Source organism: Lottia gigantea (assembly GCF_000327385.1).
Source record: "Lottia gigantea unplaced genomic scaffold LOTGIsca_29, whole genome shotgun sequence".
NCBI classification, from domain to species: Eukaryota; Metazoa; Mollusca; class Gastropoda; family Lottiidae; genus Lottia; species Lottia gigantea.
In genome coordinates this window covers 666,969-694,043 of record NW_008708943.1, presented here as the reverse complement: position 1 = coordinate 694,043, position 27,075 = coordinate 666,969, and the positions used below count along the sequence as shown (strand labels likewise).

At 35.6% G+C, this 27,075-nt stretch overlaps 5 protein-coding genes across 5 annotated transcripts; 3 read left to right on the top strand and 2 right to left on the bottom strand.

Moving 5' to 3' along the window:
* Positions 1-6,856: 6,856 nt before the first annotated feature.
* Positions 6,857-7,207, top strand: LOTGIDRAFT_161376 (hypothetical protein; the record flags this gene model as incomplete). Its single annotated transcript, XM_009056774.1, has 1 exon — positions 6,857-7,207. The coding sequence occupies one exon, from the start codon at positions 6,857-6,859 to the stop codon at positions 7,205-7,207; it is 351 nt and encodes a 116-aa protein (XP_009055022.1).
* Positions 7,208-7,219: 12 nt separating this feature from the next.
* Positions 7,220-8,009, top strand: LOTGIDRAFT_118720 (hypothetical protein; the record flags this gene model as incomplete). Its single annotated transcript, XM_009056773.1, has 2 exons — positions 7,220-7,460; positions 7,798-8,009. Coding segments are annotated over 2 exons (453 nt in total), but the record flags the coding sequence as incomplete, so codon positions are not given.
* A 4,654-nt stretch (positions 8,010-12,663) lies between these two features.
* LOTGIDRAFT_74050 (hypothetical protein) lies at positions 12,664-14,271 on the top strand (the record flags this gene model as incomplete). The annotated part of the gene is made up of 2 exons (XM_009056715.1): positions 12,664-13,099; positions 13,688-14,271. Coding segments are annotated over 2 exons (1,020 nt in total), but the record flags the coding sequence as incomplete, so codon positions are not given.
* A 976-nt stretch (positions 14,272-15,247) lies between these two features.
* On the bottom strand, positions 15,248-17,935 carry LOTGIDRAFT_118624 (hypothetical protein; the record flags this gene model as incomplete). Its single annotated transcript, XM_009056772.1, has 7 exons — positions 15,248-15,463; positions 15,836-16,054; positions 16,455-16,565; positions 16,805-16,976; positions 17,151-17,288; positions 17,552-17,607; positions 17,774-17,935. Coding segments are annotated over 7 exons (1,074 nt in total), but the record flags the coding sequence as incomplete, so codon positions are not given.
* A 5,922-nt stretch (positions 17,936-23,857) lies between these two features.
* LOTGIDRAFT_203935 (hypothetical protein) lies at positions 23,858-26,757 on the bottom strand. Its single transcript, XM_009056771.1, has 6 exons — positions 26,661-26,757; positions 25,892-25,960; positions 25,617-25,729; positions 25,140-25,280; positions 24,387-24,636; positions 23,858-24,359 (listed from the first exon to the last, which is right to left on the bottom strand). The coding sequence occupies exons 1-5, from the start codon at positions 26,733-26,735 to the stop codon at positions 24,597-24,599; spliced, it is 438 nt and encodes a 145-aa protein (XP_009055019.1). The 5' UTR covers positions 26,736-26,757; the 3' UTR covers positions 23,858-24,359; positions 24,387-24,596.
* Positions 26,758-27,075: the final 318 nt, after the last annotated feature.

The following is a 27,075-nucleotide window of genomic DNA, read 5'->3' as shown; positions in this document are numbered from 1 at the left end:
TTTTCGTTAGGCTTTGTAATTTAAAACAATAGAATATTAAACAGATTGTTCAACTATTGAAGGGATACAGTTGTCTAAATATCTACATAACAGCTCATCAATCAATAACAGTGACCCATATCACTTTTCAGAATAGAAAATAATGCCCGGTTTTATTGTTATCAAATAAACATATACGGTGCCATTCTAAAGTGTCGTTTTGAAAAGTCAGAATGAATTTGCAAATACGTAGATGAAAATGTCCCTTTAAACGTTTCTGAATGGTATGTTTTGGTAGATTTGGTTGACTGAGTTAGTGATTAAGGATTACGGCAAGCCTTTTCTTAAAGCTATCATGAAATGTCAAGAATGAAATTAATTTAATGTATATAATATAATCCAACCATAATATGTAGCAATGAATATATTTCAACAACAATATAAGTTATAATGCCCTCGTTTTTTAGATCAAGGTTTATGTTCGTTTTTCCTTTTCTATGCACGTTGACAGAACACATTGAAATATTAAAACTTTAACCAAAGATGAAATGTCATCTTTTCTATCCTAAACAACAATGGTTGTATCATTCTTAAACTTTAGCGTTACTAATACCAATAAATATAATTTATGCATTGTTTTTTGTTATTGTGGCCAATATCCAATATATAAAATTATTTTGTGATGAAGATTTCCTTTTTTGACACTTCATGATAGCTTTAAGCTCTGATTATAATATTCACTTCAACAATTAAAACTGTTCTCACCTTGTTATATTAGGGGACTCTGACCTGATTTTATATAAATAGGAAATAAATAATAATAGAATAAAAAACACAACCATGCACAGACAAGATTTAGATTTAAGATATCATTGTGAAAAAATTTCGACTAAACTACGACAAATCGTCGTTGTCTCTTAATTTTGTTGATAAAATATGATCAAAAAAAAACTTAGATCATCTATGTGAACCCTCTAAAATACGTATAGACCCAAACATATCCTATTAAAGACAATTCGTAAAAAAATTATCAAGAAAATAAGTGACAGAATGCTTAAAAGACATGTAGAAAAAGCATTCCAAGATACAAAATTTTGAAAAGTAAAAAATGTGTGAATGGACATCGATCAAAACGTATTAAATGGTTAAAAAATTCGGTTGCTTTTGGGTGCGTCTTAAAACTCATCGCGGCTGTAAAATGTAAGATATCTTAGATTTAAAATAAAATTGAATTTTTAAAAAGTATTCTTACCCTGTATCTGGCGAATCTAACCAAAACCACACAGAAATTGTAAACTTCTCTCCTAAAGACGGTTTTAACCGAGGCACTAAGTAACATTTGCTGACCGTGTCTAGAATGGACGTGGAAAATGCACCGGGGGCACTATTAGGGCGAACATTGATAGTGTCAGTCACAATACAACTTCCAAAACCAGTGCTGTCTGCCACCAATAGATCGATGTGTCCGACAGTGTTAGTACGACCAGGACACACTTGAATACAAAAATCCTGTACACACCTCTGGACGGAATCGCCGATTATGGAACTTTTGCAATAAGCATTACGAGTGGGAATCCCACATGTGCTGTCCGACGGATTTGTTAAGATAGGTTTGTCTTTTGCTGCGTTGAATAATGGTGGAAAAACCCTTTGAGCATTAATTTGTGAATGATTTAGTAAAAAAGAAAGTAAAAAATAAGAAGTCCATTTGTGAAAAGATTTGTAAGAGTAGTATAAAAGCGTCATGGTTGTCCAACAGGCCGAAACAACCACGAATTATTGTATTGAATATCACAGATCGGTAGGCTTATACACAATTATTCGACTCAGAATGAGTCTTCCATACTCCAAAATCTGCACCTCGATATATATATTCCAAATCGAAACACAATATGTTATTTTCTTGTACAAATCGATGAAACTGAACTCAAGCTTTTAAATAGACCGACTGCAGTATATAACAAAACTGTTTTATATGCGTCATATAACACAGTAAATTCTTTTAAAGCTTATACAGTTATTTACTTGTTAATAGTATAGTAATCGAATGATCATAAGTATATGAATTGAAAAGGTTCAGTTATCCTCTTGTTAGGTTGATCTAATAGTGAAATGACTCACGTTATGCGATGCACCGGTAAAAACAAGGAAATATTCAAAGTGATATTTATCTTTTGATATAAGGTTCTGAAGTTATCTTGGTAGATGTGGAAAATACGAGTATATCCATTGAATGATGATTCTTATTCTCACTTTCAATGATTGACGCGTTCAGAGTTGTCGGACGTTCAAAAGATAAACATATTATATCAAAATGTACCGATATCATTCAATTTGCTGGTAAAATTTTTATAAGTAGACATCCATTGAAAACCTCATCACATGTCGACGACGTCAACTTCACAGTTATCGAATATTCACAGATAAAAATATTTAAAAAGTAGATACTATAATGTACACGCATTCAGATATCCTTCGATATTCAGGTAAATATTCAGTCATATCCTTTGAAGACCAGGTAGACTAAATGCAAACCTTCACGTGTTGACTATATACCATGAACCTGTATGAGTGAATCGATCCCAACAATAGTAAGATATGGGTATGTATTGGTAGACAGTATGACTGACTATTGATTGGTGAAAGCAATATTAGTAATTCACCGATACGCCCAACCATCTGTTACACTCCTGAAAAACAGTCGCACATAACGGCGCTTTAATCATTCCCAATCAAATCTAACTTCTGTCACCTTTTTAACACATTATCGTGTATAACGGGACTTGAATCAAACCTGATGCTTCAACGCCTCTATCGATTAATTAACGTAACTTCTGTCACTGGTTTAACACAGAGTCGTACATTGTGAGGCTTCAACAAAATCAGTAACACATTAGTCAATCCGAAATAACCGTACTTGACTTTAAACACAACCCGTAACATCCTTCATTTCCTCGACAAAATACATCACCTTTCTCGATCAATGAAAGAAAAATCTGCAGAAAATACTTTAAGGGTTTGTAATGTTTATCATAGACACTGGTAGTATCAATTTGCACCATAATAATTTTCAGGCAGACGCCACGATCTTGCAATTCCATTATAGGCTAATTCATTTAACGATATCGTTTAATTTTGATAACTTCTTAAAATGAGCCACTACTGGGTTTTCATTAAAGCCGATCAAACCTGATGCAACAAGACAAACATTGATCATTTTTTAAAACGTCATCTGTCGCCTTTTGAGAAATATTCGTGCAGTATGTGAATTTAAGTGAAAGACAATACAGTAACACTTTAATGTCTTTTGGACTAATTACAGCAACTTCTGTTATAATTTCACCATTTGATTTGTCAATTGGTTTGTCTTTTGATGGTGTTAATTTGTTGCAATCAAGAACTTAATAGACATGAAGATTGATCAGTTTTCATGACACAAACAATCCAAGCTATTTTCATAAGGTATAAGGGACATCTTCTCAATCCTATGGGCATTATTGGGGTGAAGCTTTGTAATGAAGGTGCTCACCCGCCTGAATGTTATGCAAATGAATTAATTAATTCATTCAGTACTGTCCCCCTCCGCCCCTAAAATTAGTCTAAAATTAAGACTAAAATGTCTCTCCGTCTTCATCACCCAGACCTCAAGCCTACACCTCCTCTCTTTGAATATCTGTATAAACAATTCTTTATGAAATCAATCTAATGTCTGTCAACTGTGTAGATCTATGCAGTGATATATGTTTTAATATGTTTATGTTTTATGTCATATTGGCTGTTAGAAGGAAAGAGAACACAGCTGGTGGGAGAGATATAATATTTATTTACATTCCGATCGATTCCTTCTTTATCAACACTGTATCAACATAAATATGAATAAATTCTTATTGGTAATTACAATAGTGAATCAATGTATTTAAATCTGTAACAAGCGAGAGGAGAAGTATAGAAATAGTTATTGCCCTTGTCCTTTATAGTTTTAGTTATCGTCCTTGTCCTTTCTGGCTCTAATACTATGCTCTAACTGCTGTCCTTGTCCCTGTTTGTTTAAGTTACTGCCTATGTCATTCGTGACTTTAGATACTATACCCTTGACTTTGCTGGCTTTAATTACTCTCCTTGTGTTTGCTGGCTTCAGTTACTGCCTTTGTTCTTGCTGGCTTAAGTCACTGCTCTTGTCCTTGCTTGGTTTCATTACCGCTCTTGTCATTGCTGATTTTAGTTACTGCCCGTGTCCTTGTTCGCTTTAGTTAAAGTCCTTGTCCCTGCTATTTATTGCTAGTTATGGTTATTATCACTTACATGTCATATAATATAGAGCCGAACAGACCTTGAATAAGGCCGAACAGACCCTGACTAAGGGCGAACAGACTCTGACCAAGGGACGAACGGATCCGATGCCTATAGTTATCAGTTATTCCTTACATGAGTTTAGTTAATGCCCATGACCTTTATGCCTTAGTAACTGCAATTGTCATAGTTGGCTTTAGTTACTACTTTGTCCTAGCTGACTTAAGTTACTGCCCCTGTCCTTGTTGATTTTAGTTACTGCCTCTGTCATTGTTTGCTTTAGTTACAGCCCTTATCCTTGATGGCTTCAGTTATTGCCCTTGCCCTTGCTGGCTTTACTTACTTCCCTTGTCTTTGCTGACTTTAGTTGCTGTCCTTGTCCTTGCTGGCATAAGTTACCATCCTTGTCCTTACTTACTTTCCTTGTCTTTGCTGGCTTTAGTTGCCGTCCTTGTCCTTACTGGCTTTAATTATTGTCCTTGTCCTTACTGGCTTTAGTTACAGTCCTTGTCCTTACTGGCTTTAGTTACATTGCTAGTTCTTACTGACTTAAGTTACAGTCCTTGTCCTTACTGGCTTTATTTATTGTCCTTGTCCTTACTGGCTTTAGTTACAGTCCTTGTCCTTACTGGCTTTGGCTATTGTGCTTGTCATTGCTTGCTTAAGATAATGACTTTGTCTTTGCTGATTTAAGTAACTGCCCTTGTCTATAGTGGCTTTAGTTATAAAGTTGACGTGCAGAAGAGAATATTTTACTGTGGACTGAATTAAATAGTATTAACCTCCCTTTACAAAATATTTTCATGAATAAGTTTTCAGACGGATAATGATAACCAGATTCGAAATGGATTTCTTAGGCAAATGGAAATAATATTTTGCAACATAATGATAATATTCCATAAACTTATTAAACCCATTTATCAAAATCGGATCAGCCAAAACCAAGGTATATTCGGAAAGAAGAATATTATTTTTAATTGAGTCATACCATCATTATCTCTCTATACCATTTATGTAACGTCTGTGCTTCCATCAAAGTATCTTTTTTTTACAAAAGTAATCACTTGACGGACAATTAAGACTGCATGTGCACCAAAAAGTTCAATGGTCACATTGTCACGTTATATAAACAAAACAGAAGTAACGAAACTGTAATGATTCGGATTATTTGAAATAATTTCCACCTTTTTTTTGCCGGTCACAGCATTCTAGGCCACGGCAAAAACCACAATCGTTGTATTCATCCATGCATTGTAATCTGATTGTGACGGAATTTAACTCAAACCTTTACGTCATAATAGTTCAATATTTCCCATTGTTCAACAAAAAGTCTCGAGGAAGTTATCTTTGGAAACAGACAGGCTTATCCTAATGCCTCCGGTGGAACTTTTCTATATAGTTCCAAAACCAATTTTACTGAGTTCTGTGTATAACGTCAAGATGCCATATCCCGTAAAATGGGTGAGTTTGAAATTTGGGAAATTTTTAAGACGGGGTGGAGCTACCCAGGTGAGCCTGTTTTGTACTGTCAGTGTTTTCTATACAATTTTAGTGATTGACCAATCAGATTACAAGAACTCTAATATCCTTTAAGGGGGCTAAAGTTAAAGGGATTCGCAAATTTTGGAATCTTGAATATATGTAAATATTCTTCAGAAGTATTAGCGGTGTACGAAAACAGTTAAGGATCCTCTCCTTCCATTTACAACTGGGTCGACTGGTTATTATGAGTGAAGATGACTTTTCCGAAAGTTCATTGTGTAACGTCAAGATGCCATATCTCATAAAATGGATGAGTTTGAAGTCGTAATCCAAATTCAAAAAAAGTCTGGATGGACTATACCCAGGTGATGCCTTGCAAACTGGTCATCGGATAACTTACTAAAACCACAGTAGCCTATTACATTTGATTTCTTCTTTTTCTTTTCCTTCTTTTTTGTATTACCTTGAGAATTAATTGGTTGTCTTCATTATCAGGACATTGCCCATAGTCTGAGTTTACAAAAATAATACAAACAAAATAATAACCGTTTTTAATATCAAATAATGATAACATATTTCCATGGAATCTAATTTACACGGGGTGAATCAATAATTTCTCCTTCTTAATGTTAAGATTTTCTCGGTACAATAATCAGATCAAAAATAAACTTAAGACTGCATGTTGTCAAGTTTTCAATAAAAGATTTTTGATTTTTAATCACCATTCAATTTAATTCCATTCAATTTAATTCCATACAATGCTACTGTTTACTCCGTGGGTTTGAATGTAATTTATAGGAGATTTCATCGGATTTGATATTTTTGTAACCTCACACAGATCGGAAGTTTTGGAATTAACGGAAGCACCATTGCCTTTCTCTCCGCTAGCTAATCAACGGGCGATGAATAATACCACTCAAGATCAAACTACAATGGAACACCCCAATTTACACAATTCTTTCCAAGAAAAGACTACCATGGACCACCCTATACTAAACAATTTATCAGAAGGACAAGCCATGACAGATCATTCCAAGATTCTACCCAAGACCATGTTACCATGGACAATTCCAACCTTAACAATCTTACCCAAGACCAAGCTACCATGGCCTACCAATCCAACGTTTATAATTCTACCAAAGAACAAGCCATCATGGACCATTCCAACGTAAATAATTCTACCAAAGAACAAGCCATCATGGACCATTCCAACGTAAATAATTCTACCAAAGAACAAGCCATCATGGACCAATCCAACGTTTATAATTCTACCAAAAAACAAGCCATCATGGACCATTCCAACGTAAATAATTCTACCAAAGAACAAGCCATCATGGACCATTCCAACGTAAATAATTCTACCAAAGAACAAGCCATCATGGACCATTCCAACGTAAATAATTCTACCAAAGAACAAGCTATCATGGACCATTCCAACGTAAATAATTCTACCTAAGAACAAGCCATCATGGACCATTCCAACGTAAATAATTCTAGCAAAGAACAAGCCATCATGGACCATTCCAACGTAAATAATTCTTCCAAAGAACAAGCTATCATGGATCATTCCAACGTAAATAATTCTACCAATGACCAAGCTATCATGGATCATTCCAATGTTAATAATTCTACCAAAGAACAAGCTATCATGGACCATTCCAACATAAACAATTCTACCAAAACAACAAGCTATCATGGACCATTCCAACGTAAATAATTCTACCAAAAAAACAAGCTATCATGGACCATTCCAACATAAATAATTCTAGTAAAGAACAAGCTATCATGGACCATTCCAACATAAATGATTCTACCAAAAAAAGAAGCTATCATGGACCATTCCAACATAAATAATTCTACCAAAAAACAAGCCGTCGAGGGCCATTCCAACTTAAATAATTCTACCAATGACCAAGCTATCATGGATCATTCCAGCGTTAATAATTCTACCAAAGAACAAGCTATCATGGACCATTCCAACATAAATAATTCTACCAAAAAAAGAAGCTATCATGGACCATTCCAACATAAATAATTCTACCAAAGAACAAGCTATCATGGGCCATTCGAACGTAAATAGCTCTAACAATGACCAAGCTATGGACCAATCCAACGTAACTAATTCTACCAATGACCAAGCGACGGACCAATCCAACATAAATAATTCTACCAATGACCAAGCGACGGACCAATCCAACGTAACTAATTCTACCAATGACCAAGCGACGGACCAATCCAACATAAATAATTCTACCAATGACCAAGCCATGGGCCATTCCGACGCAACTAATTCTACTAATGACCAAGCCATGGTTGATGCTGTTTTAAACGTCCTTGCTTTCCTCATTAGTATTATCGGTCTGATCTTCAGTTGTATATCAGCGATGGTGTTTTCCAGAAGAGCAATGCGATGTCCTGCGACAGTCTTTTTGCTGACGTTAAATCTAATGGAAGTTGCAAATATCACTATGGATCTAATGCGATGGTCTTTAGGATCATATTATGGACACGACTTAGACAAAATGAAACTGTGCTGTTATTTCAAGCTTTATGGAAATCTTTTCTTCAACATCAGTGTTAAGCGACTCAGTTTCTGTCTCATCTTTGTCATGACATTGGAAAGATTCTTGGCGATTAAGTTCCCAATCAAGTATCGATATTTCAAATTAGTTAAAAGACCTTTTGTTGTTTTCCTCGTGCTCGCCACACTAGTACAAGGCATTCATTCTGACGTATTGTTCAGCCACGAGGTTTACGAAAAACCAGGAACGAGTGACTGGAAAGTAGGACCGAAGTTTACCACAGCCTTTCTGTCAAAGTTCCACGTAATGATGGCTTTATTCAGAACGATTCTCTTCGTGTTTACTCCATTACTTGGCAGTATCTTTCTAAACATCGGTACTGTGTTAACAGTTCGTAAAAGTATTCGTCGTAGGAAACAGCTTGCGGTAAGCGTCACATCTGCTCGTGAACATCAGACGACTAAAACCATCATCATCTCGTCGTCGCTGTTTTTGTTGTTTGTTCTACCGGTGAGCATCCTGCATATAGTCACCAACCTCTGTTATACTGATAGTTTCAAAGCTGGCGAAGCTCCAAAAAAACCGATGGAGTTCTAATTAGGGCTGTCAAGATTTGTGGACATTTCAACAATTGCATTTGTCTGATTTGTTACCTGATAGTTAGTTCCCGCTTTAGGAAAACACTTTTGTCTTTGTTTACGTTTAATACAAGAAATTGATGTATACATGTAATTATAAACCAAGTTTTTGTTTTCTTGTCTAATTTTTGTTCATTAGAGTGCACCTTCTATTATTAAAGGAATTGTAAAGAGGTTTTCTAAACTTTTTTTGTGTATCGGGGACACTGATATCACTATGCCAATTATCAACCAGGCATCTGTGTCTCTTGTAAATTCACTAAAACCAAGTTTTTGATGACGTCACTAATCACGAAGTGCTTTATAATGTGATAATGTGTCATCAAACACTAGGTTATTGTGGAATTTGGAACTTTTTGGTTGAAATTTCTGAGAGAAAAGTCAAGTCTGTGTATATTCAATGTTAACTTGTAAAAATCTTTAAATTTTATCCACGCAAAATCAGTCGAAGATTAGTGCTATCCTATACTATTTTTAAGCTGATATTCAAATTAACCTTTAAAAAAATCGGCTAATTTCGATTTACCAACGAAGGAGTATAGACAGTGGGATCTGCGTTATTTTAAAACATTTGTAAATCATTAGGGGCAGTTTGAAAAGGTTTTGTGATTATTTTAGGAGATTTGTCGTTTTAAAGTGCCGATCATTCCGTCTATGCAACTGTGCAGGCTATTCCTTGTCAAACAGCAGGTACTACTTGCGGTTTGTCAATTTCCATTTCCAGGTTTCTGTGCCTGACGGTAGAAATCAATTTGGGTTCTCTGTGAAGTGATAGAAGTTGTTTTGGTTTCTCTGTGAAATAGTAGAAATAATTTCCGATCTCTCTGGAATGGGCGAGGTGATTTCCTCGTTCTCAATGGAGTGGAATAGATCACCTTCGGTTCCATTATCAAGTTATACTCGTATTTAAGGTCTCAGAGATCATTACTATTATCCTATTCCGGAAAGATGTGTGTATAACCTTAATTCGCCGTCTCATCAACAAGCCCGGTAAACGATGTAACGCCATTTCTAATCAACACCTTAAACACATTAATAATGCATGAATACGGGCAATCTCTCTCGTATGAAAGAGGTCGTTTGATTGGTTAAAATTCATCGACCTAAACGAAAATACAGTTAAAAGTAAACCATTTTTCTTTCAAAGGTGGCTGAAATCATGTATAGGACAAAGAATTGGATGGAAATATTTATTAGTTTACTTATTCATTGTTATATTTTAGATCTGGAATTTAAAAATTATGTTTTTATTCTTTAATGTTTTCTTTTGTTCTTACATTTTACATTTCGAACAAGATGAAGCTAATCTCTATATGGCTACGATTATTTTCTTTTACAAATTACCTACAATTCATTTATTTCTCCTTTTATTTCTCCATTTTAGATTCGGAACAAGATGCGGGAGGTGAAATTAAAGCGTGCAGAAAAACGAGAGAAATATTCTCAAGAAAGTTTCGAGAATCAACCGGGAAAACGGTGGTACCATCACCTTGTATGTTTTACTATGTACGTTTCTACTGCAGATGACTTCGGGAACGATGAGCCGGAAAGTGAGTGGAAAATGAGTGAGTGAATGAATGAATGAAATTTTTACGGTTAGATTATTATATATACGAAAATGAGGCGAAAGATGGCAGTCATCATATAGTGTAGTTGAGTTTGCCTTCAAACGCGATCGTCGCTGTCAACCCCTTAAAGGCAATTTTGGGAGGTTGATTTGAGTCTTGAATAAATTTAAATACTATTACTAAGGTGCGATCAGTGAAACTGATGGGGAAACTGTGATAAAAAAAGTGATTTCTTGCTAATTTTTAGGACCACCAACTATTTCTGAAAGATACAACATTTCAGAGTTATTCAGTGCTGGTGATAAACGGGGAGCCAATCCAGGTGAGTAAACTTTAATCTTGAGGCATATAGGGAAAAAGGGGGAAGGGAGGGAGGGGGGTCCTTAATTTGCTTTAATTCAAAAGTAATTTTACATGCGAAATATCTAGCATCAATAAGGTCTCCGTTTGTGTTGTAGAAGAGGTAGCGTTATCTAAGACAGCTGGTATGGGAATTTTAAAATTCCACCTCAAGGTATGTTTTCCAGTTTCAGAAACGAAGATAAAAGATGACGAGTTTATGGTCATTTCGCTTCAGAGATCAGAGCCTGTGGTTACTAACGAAGCTCTCAATGTTAACGAAGTTATGGTCAATGTGTAACCTTTTTTATTCTGGACCTGGTTCGTACCAAATCAAATTGTCGGGGCTTCTTGAGTGGGGTTCGGGAAATTACCGGTTGAAGACTTTTGGAACCCCAGACAGAACCGTTAATTGTTAGAATTTTGAATTTTGTCTTATTAAAAAATGTTCTGGATTGGATTCTACAATTGATAAGAAACGTTAATGTTGGGGTTGACAGCTATTTTGTTTTGTTTTTATTTAATTATTTAACAAGCTTGTTTTTGATATTTGAATCTAAATGAATTAATAATTGAATGAATGAATGAATGAATGAATTGTTTTATAAATATAAATAATTGTTATTGATATATAGTGGTGTTATAGTATTAGAGCTAGTCAACATTATCAGAAATACCAACATTGTAGTATTTTGGAAGGAATTTTGGGATTTTCGTACATTTCTAGTACTTCTGAAGACTGTTTACATATCATATTCAAGACCAGAATCAATTCTCCAAAATGGCGAAGCTGTCGTTTTAAGTGCTGTGGAATATCATTTTGCAACTTTCGCCAATAATCGTTAGTTTCCGTATCCCGAAGTTGATGCGAGTGGGGAAGTGGTGGGTTATAGTCAACGGCACTGCATCTTATTTGCCTAATGAAATTAAATGGATTAAATGTCATAGTTGTCTGCATAATAGTCTTTGAAAAAGAAATAAAATTGCGATTATGCCATACTTTTCTACATATTTATAGTTTATAAGAGTTTTATGCCACATTCCTAATTTATATTTGTACCTGATTGAGCTAATGAACTATAATTTAAACCTATTAAGAAATAACAGTTTTATGGATATTAACTTCCATTTATTATTGAAACACAGCGTTTTATTACACATACAGGTAACGTTCTCAAGTGATGGTAAACCATAAAAAACTATAACTCCTTATGTAGGCCTTTAACAGGAAAAAAACTTCATATAACTCGGAGTTATAGTTTTATGGTTAATCTGCACTTGAGAAAGTTGAGAACGCTGTGTTTAAATAACAGAAGTCAATATCCATAAAACTGTTATTTCTTAATGTGCTGTGATACTTCTTTAAATGCATTACAATTAGGATAACTAATTTAAACCCATGTAAAGAGTTTTGCACTTACGCGTATTTGAAAACAGATAAAAAAAATACGAGTTCTAATTTGCTTCGGAACTCTGATACATAAATTAGCAAAAAGCCCATCCAGCTAAAATTCTATAGTCTGTGTGAGAGAGTAGTGTTTTACCCGTATAAAAATCGTTAAAGTCATATTTCGCGGTTGGTTTATCAACTTAACATGCGGCGTTGTTATTAGCAACTGATTTTGTTTACCTGTAAGTAATTACAGGTAAACTATAGTCTCGATTATTACAACGTCTTATTGAGACTCTATTACACTAGTTGTTCGTGGCTCCATTAAACTAGGTCAGACTTAAAAATAAACTATAGTAGGTAACTACGCCGCCATTTTGATCACAATTTGACGACTCAGAGGTAAAATGAGGGACAAAATGCCAAAAGATTTCGAATTTGCAGAAATTCCTGCGACTGGTGCCGTATTTATGTTTGGTAAAAGTCATTTAGCGGAAACCTTACCGAACCAATTCTGGGTGAATAACGATAAGGTTGTGGATATTTCATGTGGAGACCAGCACACAGTTTTGGCCGCGGCCAGCGGTCGAGTTTTTGTATTCGGGAGTAACGCCCATGGTCAGCTTGGTCTAGGACACTCTAATACAATGAGCAAACCGACTTGTATCAAATCATTAAAAGGAGAAAAAGTCAAGCTGGTGGCTTGTGGAAGATCCCACACTGTGTTCAGTACAGAATCGGGATCGGTTTACTCGTGTGGAAATAATACGGAGGGACAACTGGGATATAAAGGGAGTAGAGATGTTCTCGATCCACAGCAAATCAAAGGTTTGGATCAACAGCAAATTAAAATGTTATCTTGTGGAACCGATCATACAGTCGTTTTAAATGGTAAGTAATGACATTTCGTGATGAATAATTGTGTAATACTAATGTGTAGTCCTAGCCTACTAAACCTAGTACCTATTTACTAAAGCCATTACTAATTACCTAGAACATATAGGGCCTCGGCATAGAACTATTACAGTTCTATGGAAAATGCTACTAATATTAATAGTACTACATACTATAATAGTCGTATTGCCATTTTGATATGGGCGAAGAGGACTAAACTCTACCACGACTGATTTTTAGTGTAGAATAAATATATGTTGGTGTGACTTTATTATAGTGATAGCCTTCAGTCAACTAAAAGTGTATCCGAGGAAGTGACTCGGACATTGAGTGGCGAAGAAACGATTCGCTTCCATTTGCTATGCTACTAGCCTATCGATAAATTTGTACAGGATCCCCCGGTCCGTACTGGATTAATTTATAGTATCTCATCTATTGTTACCTCAACTCAAGTCAAATACTGGTCGGAAGACCAACCCTTCCAAACAGTCGACTTTACTTAGCCCTAATCTTATTACTTTGTATAAGCTTAGAAGTTAGATTTGAAGGAATGATTAATGAGTTACATGTACATTTTTATTTCAGAGGAAGGCAGTGTGTATGTGTGGGGAAGTGGTGACGATGGGAAACTCGGATTGGGTGGAGAAGAGAGTTGTTTGGGTCCTACAGAATTAAAACTGGACGAGACCGTTTCCTGCATATCCTGCGGTTACTACCATACGGCGTTGGTTACGGCCAGTGGGAAGTTGTACACGTTTGGTGAGATGGATGACGGAAAATTAGGCTTAGAGCGAACCGTGGAAGAAGCTTTAAAGCCCGAAATGGTGTCCATTCCAGAGAAAGTAATACAGGTATCGTGCGGTGGATCGCATACAGCGGTTCTTACGGAAAACGGCCTGGTATATACGTTTGGAGACGGGGCCCACGGTCAACTAGGACATGGCACGCATACGTTACAGTCGACCTCGCCATTGCGTTTGGAATTAGATTTCAAAGCGACGTCTATTAGCTGTGGAGAGAATTTTACTGCCATTATTTCAGACGCAGGATATTTGTATACGTGTGGTAATGGCCGGCATGGGCGACTGGCTCAAGGAGTTGACAGTTATTCAAATCAGTTCAAGCCACGACGAGTTGATGGATTCCAAAACTATTTAGTCCACAAAGTGGCCTGTGGTGGTTGCCATATGGTTGTTTTGGCTCAGAAACGAAGTGAGAAAGAAATAAGAAGAAGACGTTTGGAGAAAACAAAAAACAATAACGTAAATGAAATATCAGCTGCTAGGAGTCGCCGCCATCGATTCCTAGAAAGTAACACATCTTTAAATCGCACCATGCCTGAACTTGCTTTACAGAAATTGATTCCAGCCAATCTAAATATAACCATGCCCAATCCAGTTTCCAGGAAGCCCCACAGAAGACCACGGAAAACGAAAGAAATACAGGAACTTTAGTTCACAGTGCTTGGTGAATGTCGACGTGCCATTATTTATGCTCTATATGTCTACGATTTAATGTACCGTCCGAATGTTTTTTTGTCAAGTTTATTACTTAAGCTAACTTATTATTAGTAGCATGTGATATTGTCCTTATTGTTAACTCCTATGATAGGCTATATAGAATTTTTAAATATTAAAATCTTACTCTTGAAATATCTGTTCTAGAAAAAGTCATATATACCATGTCGATTTCAGTTCCAGTCTGATTAGGACTAAATTTATTTTAAAAAGGCCATTGACAGTTTTCTGTTAAAGGGACAGTTTCGACATCCGTTTGATCAGTCGTACCTTAGTTTCAGCAACAGTTATTTTGTAACTCAGCTAATCAGTAATATTTTTCACGACTCACTGTCGAAATTTAGCGTTTAAATCTATAATGTGTCCCGAATCATCTGCGTTTGTAAGTTTGAATGACGACTGATCTTTTCTTGAGACTCCGGCGTATATATATAAATTTTAGTTTAGGTAGGCCTATATGTATTTAAAATATACGATTTTCATGCCGTTCTAGTACCTCTGACGACTATTTACATAATATATTCAAGACCCAAATTAACCATGGTTATATTTCATGAGATAAATCCATGACCTCTGGATGATGAAAGAAAAAGGGTCATTGAAACAGTTAATATTTTAGATGAATTTATTATACACGAACAGTTACATATTTTCCGTTACTATCGACATTAAATGATTGTTTTAAATCGGTCCTCTCTTTACCATCGTAAAAAACTTTCAGTTCGTAATCACCATGGAAACCATCCACTGTAAACCTAGTTCCGGCTTGACCTACATTTTGTGTAGTCTTGGTCATCCAGTCATTTTCAAGAAGATGTAAAACTCTCTTTCCTGCCGCATTGATCTGGAAAAAATGCAATGTACATTAGCAATATTTTATTTAGCTGATAAAGCTCAATAATAGCTTTCCATAGAAACTTTCAGAATCAAAATCCAACTACCGGTTCTTCCTCTGGACATATAGTCTAATTTAAAATTATACCAAATTTTCGATGGATTTTTCATAGATTTTATTTTTAATTTAGCCACTACAGTCGGACGTCAAGTTGATTTTCGGGTGCATGACGCCATTGATGATCCTGAAAGCTGTTTAGACCAGAGGAATCGTCCTCAAATCGAAAATAAGCAGAAAGGCGAAATTCCTGGCTTCTTTTAGACGTGGAAATGTTTCTTCATTATTTCACAGGGATTTTGACATTGGATAGAAGTCGCTTACCCTGAATTCATCTCCAGTGACGATAGTTGCCGGAACCCCAGCATAGTGTCTCTTACTCCAGAACCCCCAGAGCATAATCCCCTCTACAGCTGGGTGACCGTACAGAGCCCGTAACGCTATTTCATACCAGTCAGCCCGTAAATTCTCATCTTGGGTGTACACATCGAGTTCTGTGACCCAGATCGGTAAGCCAGCTTTCGCAAGGATATCTAAATGTTTCTGTAATTCAAGAGAGATTGACAAAGAAGAAGAATACTGAGTTCTCAGTAGGCCGACCACCTGTAAGACCGGACCATTTAGACCGTGTCAGGACCGCAGCCCTAACCGAGCTAGAACTAGCCGTTAGGTAATTTCAGATTACTCATCAAAGTAGTTTTCCCAAAAGGTCCAGAAGATGGTTATAGCGCGGTAGAGTGCAATAAGACACAGGATCTCTCTTACCCTTACCAAGGCGGAAATCATATCATCAGACTGGTATCCTCAGCCCAAATATTGGTCTTGGGATAACTATTTGTAAGTAACACAATAACAATCAGACCATAGCAGTTCCGGAGCCCTAGTCCAAGTACTAGAAATTCGACGATTTCAGGACTCTCGCCTCTCATACCCTTTATATTACCTTAATAAGGGTAGGATTAGGGGGCACGTCATGTGCCATGTGACACTGAACACCAATTCCATAGATTCCACTGTTACCATTCTTAAACTTCAAAGCTTGTTCTAGGTAGGACTGGAAAATATATAAAATCATAAGACAGGTAGTTCAGAATTTTTGAGCGAGATCGCTTGGGAAACACCACCTGTTCTTTGTCACTACTGGATACATACTTACACCCCCCCCCCCCCCCTTCCATCTTTTACGCACGCAAGTTCTTAACGGTTCTTAAAGCCAGAACTTTAGTAACAGTAGCGTTCTAGAAGCATACAGTCGTGATGTCGACGATAAAACTGATATTACAGACTTCTTACCTCAGTAAAGCTTCCGGAGGAAACAACAGAGTAATCATTTAAAAATAATTTGATATTAGGACCTGCTCGATGAGCTTCTCTAAATATTTCTAGATTGTAGTCTCGATCATTCACAGCTCTCTGGTAATACTGACCGTGGATATTCTCATTATTCACATCCCAGTGTTCCACGCTAGCCAAAAAAACAAACAAAACAAACAATAGTAGTCAATAAGAATAAATGCTGATTCAATAAACAATTCAGCAAAACTGCGGCAAATATGGCCGTGATCAAACAATTTATGGAATGATCACCCAAACAACAGTTCAGACTTCAGAGAAACATAATCCGAAAACGTTTACTCACTAATTTTTGGTATCGTTCACAACCCATTTTATTCTTTTAGAAACTTCAGCTTTCAGTTGATTGGGGCTTAAAGCCTTCAGCCAACCTTGGACATATTTCGGCATTGACCAGACTATATTGTGGGCTCGTATTTTGATGCTAAGGAAGACAAATATTACAAATTACATCTGTACATTGGTTGCCAAGTTATTCCGGTTTATAATGTGAATAAGCGACAATTCTTTATTTTGTTGTGCACCATCTATAACTGTCATTCAAACATAATATCAATTTTTTCCGAATTCACAGGAACCACAAAAGGTATGGAAAAATGTCGATCATTTGAGATAAGTCTTGGAACGTAACAAATAGATTTTGCCTTATTCAAGCTGGTGTTATAGCATTATAAGGAAATTACGAACCCATTAGCTTTTAATTTCTTTAAAGATTGTATAGCTACGTCCTTGACAATTACACCCTGGCAAAATAAAAACATGAAAATTCAGTCGGAACAATATACAATTTGATTCTGGTAGCCAACAACTCAACTGTTGAAGTGTTTAGGATATGGAACCTTCATTAGGACAGGACTTTTAAAGTTAAGACCCTTGGCGAAGGGGCTAGATAATAATATAGACTCCTACCCGATTTCGCTCCATCAAGTCCCATTTTAACGCATTTTCAGTGACTGCCCAGTTGAAATGTTTGTTGATGAAATCTTGGTATCGTTTATCACCGTGTACATATTCATCACAAGCTATAGCTGTTCCAAAAGCAAAACTTTTCTTCAGTTGGTGTATCTTTATTTTTTAAAAATAAATGATACAGTAAATCATATACAATCATATATATCCGGTGGCGGTTAAAGATATCAGAATTATGCGAACGACATGGCATGCGGGTTTCAGATCAAAATTCGACCAAAACACTTTCATCATCTCTCTTTTTCCCTATGAGAGGTAGACACGTGTCGAGGTTAGGCATACCAATACTGATTTTAAATTTAATTATGGGATAGGATTTCATTCAGCAGGCTGTTTTCGTTTACAGAAATAATCCTTTACATGATCAGGTCTAAAGATATCACGAGCAACCTTACCTGTATAGACAACTTATTATGATCTAAACTTCCAGGATGAACTCTGAAAAACAACGTCACCAATATTCATGTCATGCCTAGATTCTTTTTCACTTTACAATCTCACGATAGTAATTTTACCAGTTTCAGAATCGTAGCAAATGGGTCTATACTTCGACACGTCCGAAACTGTACGGATGTGCGTTTTGAACGAAGATGCTGGAGCTCATATTGATTATTGTATTATGGCAATGATGGGTATTATTATGACGATGAAGTGCCGGCGACATTGTTCGAAATCGGTGCTCTTGTTGAAGATCATTTATGATTATATCTATGATTAACCAATGCTGATGATGTTGCTGAATGATCAATACTGATTTGTCAATGATGCTTATGCTGACAACTATGTTTGATATGGTTATATTATAATGACGATGATGATAATGATGATGATGATGATGATATCGACAACGAAAATCACACGAAGGAGAATGCGTACGTTACGGTTATGCCATTTTTTCGTACTGTGTCAATTACAGTATCAGAATCAACTCTCCAATCTTTGTCAACCGCTATTGGTTTAATGAAGATAGAGTCCACGATGAATTCCTGTCCACCGACCGGACCTTGGAAGTATACTGACGCACTGTTAAAAACTGAAAAAAAGGCAAGAATATGGAAATTACAAGAAAATACATAAGTTGGGCGATCCAACTGGTGTGTTCATGGGAGCACAACTTTATTCTGATCAGTAAGAACGTGTATTCACTAAGGTAAGGATTATGAACTCGAATGGAATAGACAATATGAAACGGTCCACCAAACGACAGTGTTTCACTATATTGGAGTTGCAGGATATAAGGAAAACTACTACTGAAATTGTAGCATGCTAATTTTATTCTGGCCACAGTACCCACATTCATCAATTCCTTACCTTTTGACGGAGTAGCAAAATCTCCATGTAATTTAACGAAACCATCTTTGTTCAATATCATTGGTCGACCAGCAACATCGATATACGATTTACTTCCATCTGGAATATATTAAATAAGAATTATTACTAAATACCTAATATCATGCTATTACAATTTGGATTGTACGCCAGCGAATACTATGGCGCTGTATTTGGTTCAAAAAAGGATCCAGATCTGATTGTATAAATTCTTAAAATCGTGTGGTCATTTCTTAGGTAGAAATGACTAATCTTATAAAATTGACGTATTTTTACGTGTTTTATCCCATAGAATACAGCCAACCATTTCCCTCAAAAGACCAGCTGTGATTTGTGTTCACAGACTTTCTGCCAAAGCCTCTGTATTTGCTGTATATTGGCTGTATTCGCTAGCGTTCAATCCAATCGAATCTTCGGTGATACAAAAAGGGTGATTATTGCAATTAAAGCATACGTACGAAGTAAGTAAAAGTACGTAATAGCTTGACATTGTGAAAATTCAGAAATAGATGCCTGAGTTGATAAAACTCACTACTAAATATACATTAATGGTTATGAGTTCTCATTTATATGACAATTCAAAATAACAAATAAACATGTTTAGCTATGTGGACTATTTGAAATGGATGCTGTGTTTATAAACCTAATCGTAGTGTAGCATATCAGGAACGAGTGAACATATGATTAAAATTTGATTTGATCGCCTACCTGCGAAATTAAAAACTACTTCCATAAAAACAATCTGTCCGACCACATCCCCAGGTAGGTCTGTTGCCATTTTAACGTAACTCCCTATCTCATACTGACTGTTTAACTGTAATCCATTTATGTTCTGAGATGGGCCTTGATAATACTGAGTTCTGAAGGGATACAAAAAACCGTAAAATCATTGTGCACTTCCTATGAGGAATGCAGGCCTGGCAATCTAAATATTTAATAAGCGAACACTTCGAAAGACTTACCAAAGTTGACCTAATAAACCTTATAAGCTTTCTGTACTCTCGGGAAGGGATACTGATTTCTCAGAAACAGTTGCGTAGTTGTCAAGCCTAGTTGCTTCAAGTTTAGATTTCCCAAGCAGAAGGTAATGGTATCACAGATAACTTTACCATGAAAGTGGGAATTGGCATGACTTCATAATATTGATCTTCCACGACACAATGTTCCTTCTATAGTCTATGAATAAATTCATTTTCTATGGAATGCAGAAAAATTGTTCATAGAAATTTGGAATAAAGCACTAGGACCGAATTTACTTTGTGATCAATTTATGGTGACTTATATATACTAGGTGACCCAGTAGCGGTTCTGTGTATTCTCACCTCTTTGAAACTTTTAGAGCGTGTCCACCTTCATGTGCATCAGTCACAACATCACACTTAAAGCCATAACAGGCCCAACCATTAGACCCAGATTCGAAGCCACCATTGACCAAAAACAGGCCAGACGTTTGGGTGTTGGAAGATGTTTTAAGTTTCATTGAATCCACTAAAAATTCCTGTCCTGGCATCGGTCCTTGGAAATAAAACATCGCATCCACAAAGTCTGTAAAAGTAAAGAATCACAAGACCTCTAATTTGGCCAGTCAAGGCTTGGTATGGTGCGTGTATGAGAAGAAAGTGTAGACAGGGTGGGGATGGGGTGTAGAGTTTTGGCTTTTCACATAAATTTTGTCTGGTTTGTAATTAATGTCTCCCTTTACTTCAATTTACGGTGTACGGTGATATTCAAACCCAAACCTCTATTTGGTGTTAGGAATCCACCATCAATGTTAACGTAACCATCTTTAACCAGCAACCCAGATTTACTTGCTGCCGTTACATACTGTTTGGTATTATCTGAAATAGAGTAATAAATTAAATTAAATTTACATACGATAATATATAAGGGTTGTCTGATATTATACGTTATATCCCGTGTGTATCGTAGTTTCGTACATGTGTTCATAGTTACAAAACAAAACCTAAAACATAGAAACTTCATTGCCAGTTTGAAAGTCACATGACGTCATGAATATTCATTTTCTCGCTCCTTAAAGGAGATCAGCCTGCAAATTAAGAACCACGGTTGAAATAGTTTCGGATAAGTGACGTCTGTTATATTTGTGGATATCTGATGATACAAATTGATGTGTGTCTGTGGTGCACGTACAAAAGCTATAAAGCATCCTTTGAACCAATTTTAATTAAACGTATACGCACCAGGAAAAGAGAATGCAATTTCTAATTCTATTTTCTGACCATTCGGACTGTTTGGTTGATCTGTTAACATTTTAACGAACCCTGACGCATCATACCGGGTATTCTTCTTCAATCCTTTCACACTTTGTGTTGGCCCTTGGTAGAATTGAGTTCTGAGAGAAAAGTTAAAAAAAAGAAACAGAAAATGCTGAGATATTTTCCGTATGCTACCCTGCAACATGGATTCAGTTTTACAGAAACTACCAAGAAAGTTCTGCAAGGATTTAACTTTACTACCAAGAGAGTTGCCGAATGTCGTTTTACAATATGGATTCACATTTACGGCAACCACTGAGAGAGTTTCGTGATATATTAAAGAGTTACCTCGAAGAGGCCTTCACTGCATGGCTTCCGGTATGAGAATCAGACACTATGTCACATTTAAATCCCCAACAATTCCAACCAGAAATTCCCGTCTCAAAATCAGCATTATGGAACAGGTTTTGTCCTGAACAGACAGTAACCACCAACAGTAATATTAATACTCTGACTTCCATGATGTGGATAGTTCTGTAAAAATAGGAAAAACAATATCCTGATTTAAGGGCATTATCGCCATCTAATTGGAGTATTTACAGTGATCAAGCCACGAACCAGGAGTGTATCTTGAAAATGCTCGGGGTGTGGGGGACAAAAACGGGCGTGATCTGGGAGCTGCTAAAGGCACCCATAAGCCAACGGATGTCAGATGGCCCGAGATAAATTTGAAGCAATAAAAGGGTTTAATTTTCACTTCGAAATAAGACCTATGACCCACCTTTAAAACTGCCACTGCTTCGAACCAGCCCTGAATAAGGAGGTGTTAATCTTACCCGGGACTAGATGGATGGATATCTTCCAATCTCTCGCCGTAAACTAAAATCTTCATATCATATTTGCCAGAATAATTCATTGAATTTTTATCAGATAATCGTGGGAACGTCACATCTGCTTTTTTTTACGTTTTGTTAATTTGCCTTCACTGTCAGACGGTACTCTTATCGAATTCTGAACACATAGAGCTACGTTTGAACAAAGCATAGTTCCCAACAGCTTTGAACATACTTAGACCAAACCCACTGGGCATAATTTCACCAATTCCCGATGCTTAGAGGATCCTGTCTACCGGTTGATCCTTCACCAAATTCTTTCAAGGTCTTCAACGACTTTCGAACTCTTTTCAAAAAGTTGTCCTTGACCAAACCTTTTTGAAGTGATTCTGCAAGCTAGGGGGTCCTGGGAATAGGGGGAATACTAGCTGATTCTTAGCAAACCATCGGCATTGAACTTTCTATTATACACGTACCCAAAGATTGATTCGAAATGTGAGAGAATGACCACTTCAATTCTGCTTTTTCTGCACATCGCATTTTAAGATACGTTGCGATATCTTGCAGTGTGCAATGAGTGCAAATTTGTCAAGGCATCAATCAATTTGAATCAATATACTCTTTTCCGATTTTTAATATTGTGCAGAGACTGTAGTACATCCGGTTTCGGTTTTTTGTTCTGAGCAGGGTGAATTATTCAAGGTAACCAGGATTTGCAATAAGGCAAATCCAAACATTTTTTAAAAATTTATAACAACAATTTTGTTTTTCTCTACAGATAGGTTTATTTCTTTTACAAATTGACAATTAACACAAACATACTAAATTAAAATACAAATCTGAATTGAAAACATCTTTACATTGTCACTGATTTAACTGTATTTGCCAGTCATGTCTGAATTGGAGCTTCAATAGGATTGTATGATTATGTGTTTCATAAAATATATTGGTAATCAAAAAGCAACTTGTTGAGGTAATAAAATGAAATGAAGTTTATGTAGTCATAATTGTGATATTGAACCAGAGCAGAGTTATAGATGCTAATATTCTGTTCCATTTTGAGCTAATGATATGAAATATAGTTTATATCCTTCTGTTTACATGCTAATATTCTGTTCCATTTGGAGCTAATAACTTCCTATTGACCTAATGAAATGAAATGTTTTACACAATTAATATTCAGTATCTTTTTGAGCTTTTTGAAATGAAAGTTTACCCTTCTACTGATCTGTACCTTATTGGGTGAATAAAATGAAATGGGGGTGTACATTATACTGTTAATGAAATAGATGTTAATAAATTAGGAGAATAGTTATTATATACAGATGAATACAAAACCAGAGCTAGGTAATATCCAATGTGAGCCATTAGATAAACTCACTGATCGCACAATTTTTTGAGAATCTGGCCCTAGGCTATACTCTGGTATTACAATAGATGTAATATTGTATAAAAATGTAAGCTCTGAAACAAGACACAACATCTAGTAGCACCCTAATAGATTATAATACATAATACATACTTTCACACATTAATTAAGTAACATGGCCAAGTTTTTTTTATTTGTTCATATCTTCACAATGTCAAGCTATTTTGAAATTTGTCTTATACCTTGACTGCAAAAGCCACCTTCCTTGTATAACAGGTTTGTAAATGCAGTACTTGGTTTGGATTGTACATTAGCAAATACAGCTAATCATAGTCCTTGCCAGAAAGTCTTAACAATACACTTTAGTGTCTTTAGGTCAAAAGCTCTGATTGGCTGTATTCGACAGCGTTCAAATCAATCAAATCACTGCAATAACAAACTTCTGTTAAACAAGAAAGGTGGCTATTGCAGTCAAGGTACAGTTTTTGTTTTCTCATAGACATAGGTTTGAGATGCATAGCTTCAGCTTTATCAACTAATAACGTATTATTTAAACAACAATATCCCTGTAACATTTTCAAAACCACCGAATACTAAAGTTTGTTCTGATGTCTAGTATCTGAAGATAAAAAAGTTTGCAACATCATCAATTAAATTTGAAATACAACAGTAAAACTTGTAATTAGTTGATGTTATTCCAACAAGATTAACACATAAACCAACAAGCCCTTTGTTCAGTTGGCAAAATATTATAAAGATTCTTGTCTTTTTCTAATGAATGAGTCAAGAGGTTTCTGAAAAATTCCTTGCAAAGCAAATAAAATGTAAGGTTCTTGTAAACGACTTGTTCAGTAGTAAAATGCTAAATGATACGTAACATTTTGCTAATTGAGTGGAAGACAAATAACTGTACGCAAGGCAAAAAGGAAAACTTTTGGATAAACTTTATAACAGAAGGTTAATTACAAGCTTTCTGACAACATCCCAAACTGAGTTAACTCTTCCTCTTGTCTCTTTCAGCTCACTTCATCACCTTTTACTAAATTATAGATCATTCTGTAAAATAGAAAAATATCATTCACTCATTCACCATTTTCTGTTGACACATGTGTTTCAGACCTAAAATCTCCATCAGACTGCTTGTTCTCAAGTTCCAATATTTTGACAGTTATGTAAAGACAGTGAATTCAATTCATCTTATGCAGTAGGTAAAAAATCATCATTAGGACAACTGCTTTGCAAAAGGGCCAAATTCTAATATTTAGACTTACTCATAAACACTTGCTGAACAGGAGCAAGAGGCCAATAATGGGAATGTTTACAGCAATGACATTTTGATACTTTATAATCTGACTGATAAGAGATCAGCACATCTTTTAAACTTCGTTTGGAATCATCAAGTTATTATTGGGACTAAACCAAAAGTCTGATTTTCATTCTTATAAGTGATACAAATTGCTGAAATTAAGTCCAAACTGCCTGTCCTGATGACAAGGCTAAAACAAGACTGAAAAAGTTTTGATAACAGTATTTGAAATAAAAAAAACAGGAATACTTACAAATAAAGAAAAACAAAAAAGAAAAATAAATGAGTTCCTAAACGAATTAAACTTTCTCTCATATAGAGTTTCAGTTGTTGTCGATTATGTATTTCTGTGGGATCAAACATCCCAATATTACCACTGGGTTTCGTTGCCATCCTGTAAAAAAAAAAAAAAATAATTTGAATATACTAGGACTTAAATTATTAACTTATACAAGTCAGATTCAGGTCTATTTCACCAAATTACAATAGACTTGTCTAACTTCTCGACCACAGGGACAAACAGACTGTTTGTATTACAAAATAAGAATGAGACCCTTTAATAAAAGATCAAAAGTAATGTCTTACTCAAATGAAATTGTCACAGGTCTGCCATCAGAGCTTAACACATCTGTCGAAAGTTTAAATTGAATCCTGGACTATCAACAATGAACTAGTTCCAAAATAGAACTTCTACTTTCAATTCAAATGTAAAACTACAAATCTGACTTACTTGAAAGTGAGCCATGCTCCTAGTGGGGTGTAGAGTAAAAACAGTATCCAATGACCAGTAATTAAAAATAAAATACTGGGTAAAAATTGACCGATTATTTCTGGTAACATCCACTGAAAGGAACAAATATTTAAATGAGAGAGATCAGGATATAAAATTCCTTTAGTTTTCAAAATGCTGTGTAAATAAATGGCACCGTTTCATGAAAAACTAATTAATCTTTGAAAGAAAAAAGAAAAGATGTTAAGAAAAAAAGAAAAATAAATTCTACTTACTAAGTTGAGTTTATCACAACAAGTTGTAGCATTTAAATAATCACTTTCTAAATCTGATAATGTTATAACCTGATAAATACTTTAAGGAACAATGGAAGAAATCAAAACATATCATTATAAAAATCCTTCTCTTCCAATCAGTAGGCTACCCATGACTTCATGTACAAGGTGCTTTATAACTGAGTTACCATGTTCTAAGAAAGCCAAAGAAAGAAACAACCATCTTTCACAATGATAAACAATTAGGTTCGCTAAGGATTTCTTCTACCAGTTGATCTTTGGCCATACCTCTTGCTTGGCGTTGATCTTTCACAGATTATCCGTACCCATTTACAGGTGGGTCAACTGCAACAATGAGGAATGATGACATATTCAAAGTCAACAGACTTCCACATGCCAACCAAACTTAGAACCCATGACCACCAAGCAAATGACGTCCAGTTTTTATTTGACTGATAGAAAGACGGCTACCCGGTCCCTCAAAAGCGTATATCAAGTGAACAGTTATTTCAAAACACCAAATAGGTATGAAAGTGTAACAATTACAAGACGACTTATCTAACAGAATAAGACCACTAATATTTGACTTGTGGGACGTTACACGTTACACGTTCTAGTACAGTATTCAATATATTGATTTGAGTTAGCATTTTACAGACACCAGTCTGACCCTGTGGCTTTTTACACTTTAACTGGACAAGGAGCATAGTTCAAGTAAAAAAAAACAATATTCGAAAAAGAAAGGTGGAATGTTAGTTTTCAAGGATACGAAATAAACCGAAAGAAATAAAAGTGCTCCTTCGTCTAAAAGGGCGAAAATGAAAAGCATCGCGTCGGTTCCCATTTTGCCAATGTTGTTATTATTTTGAACACATTGAAGTTTACTTCTCTAAATTTTTAGATCTTCGATATTCGAATGTATAAATATTGCCAAGTTCCTCCCCGTTACTTCCGATTGAATCTACTTTACTGTATTTCAGTTTAGTGCTTTCAATCATTTAAAATTGTCAAACCAAATTTTGATTAGATTATTTTTTATTAAATGGATATTTTTTTCTTAAAAAAAAAAGTTCGAATAAAAATACGTTATGTATAAAATTCTGTTTAGTTCAGCTTGACTGTTTTTTTTGACTCCATAATTGAAAATACAATTAACAAGGGAGGTGACTCATAAATCATCCTTT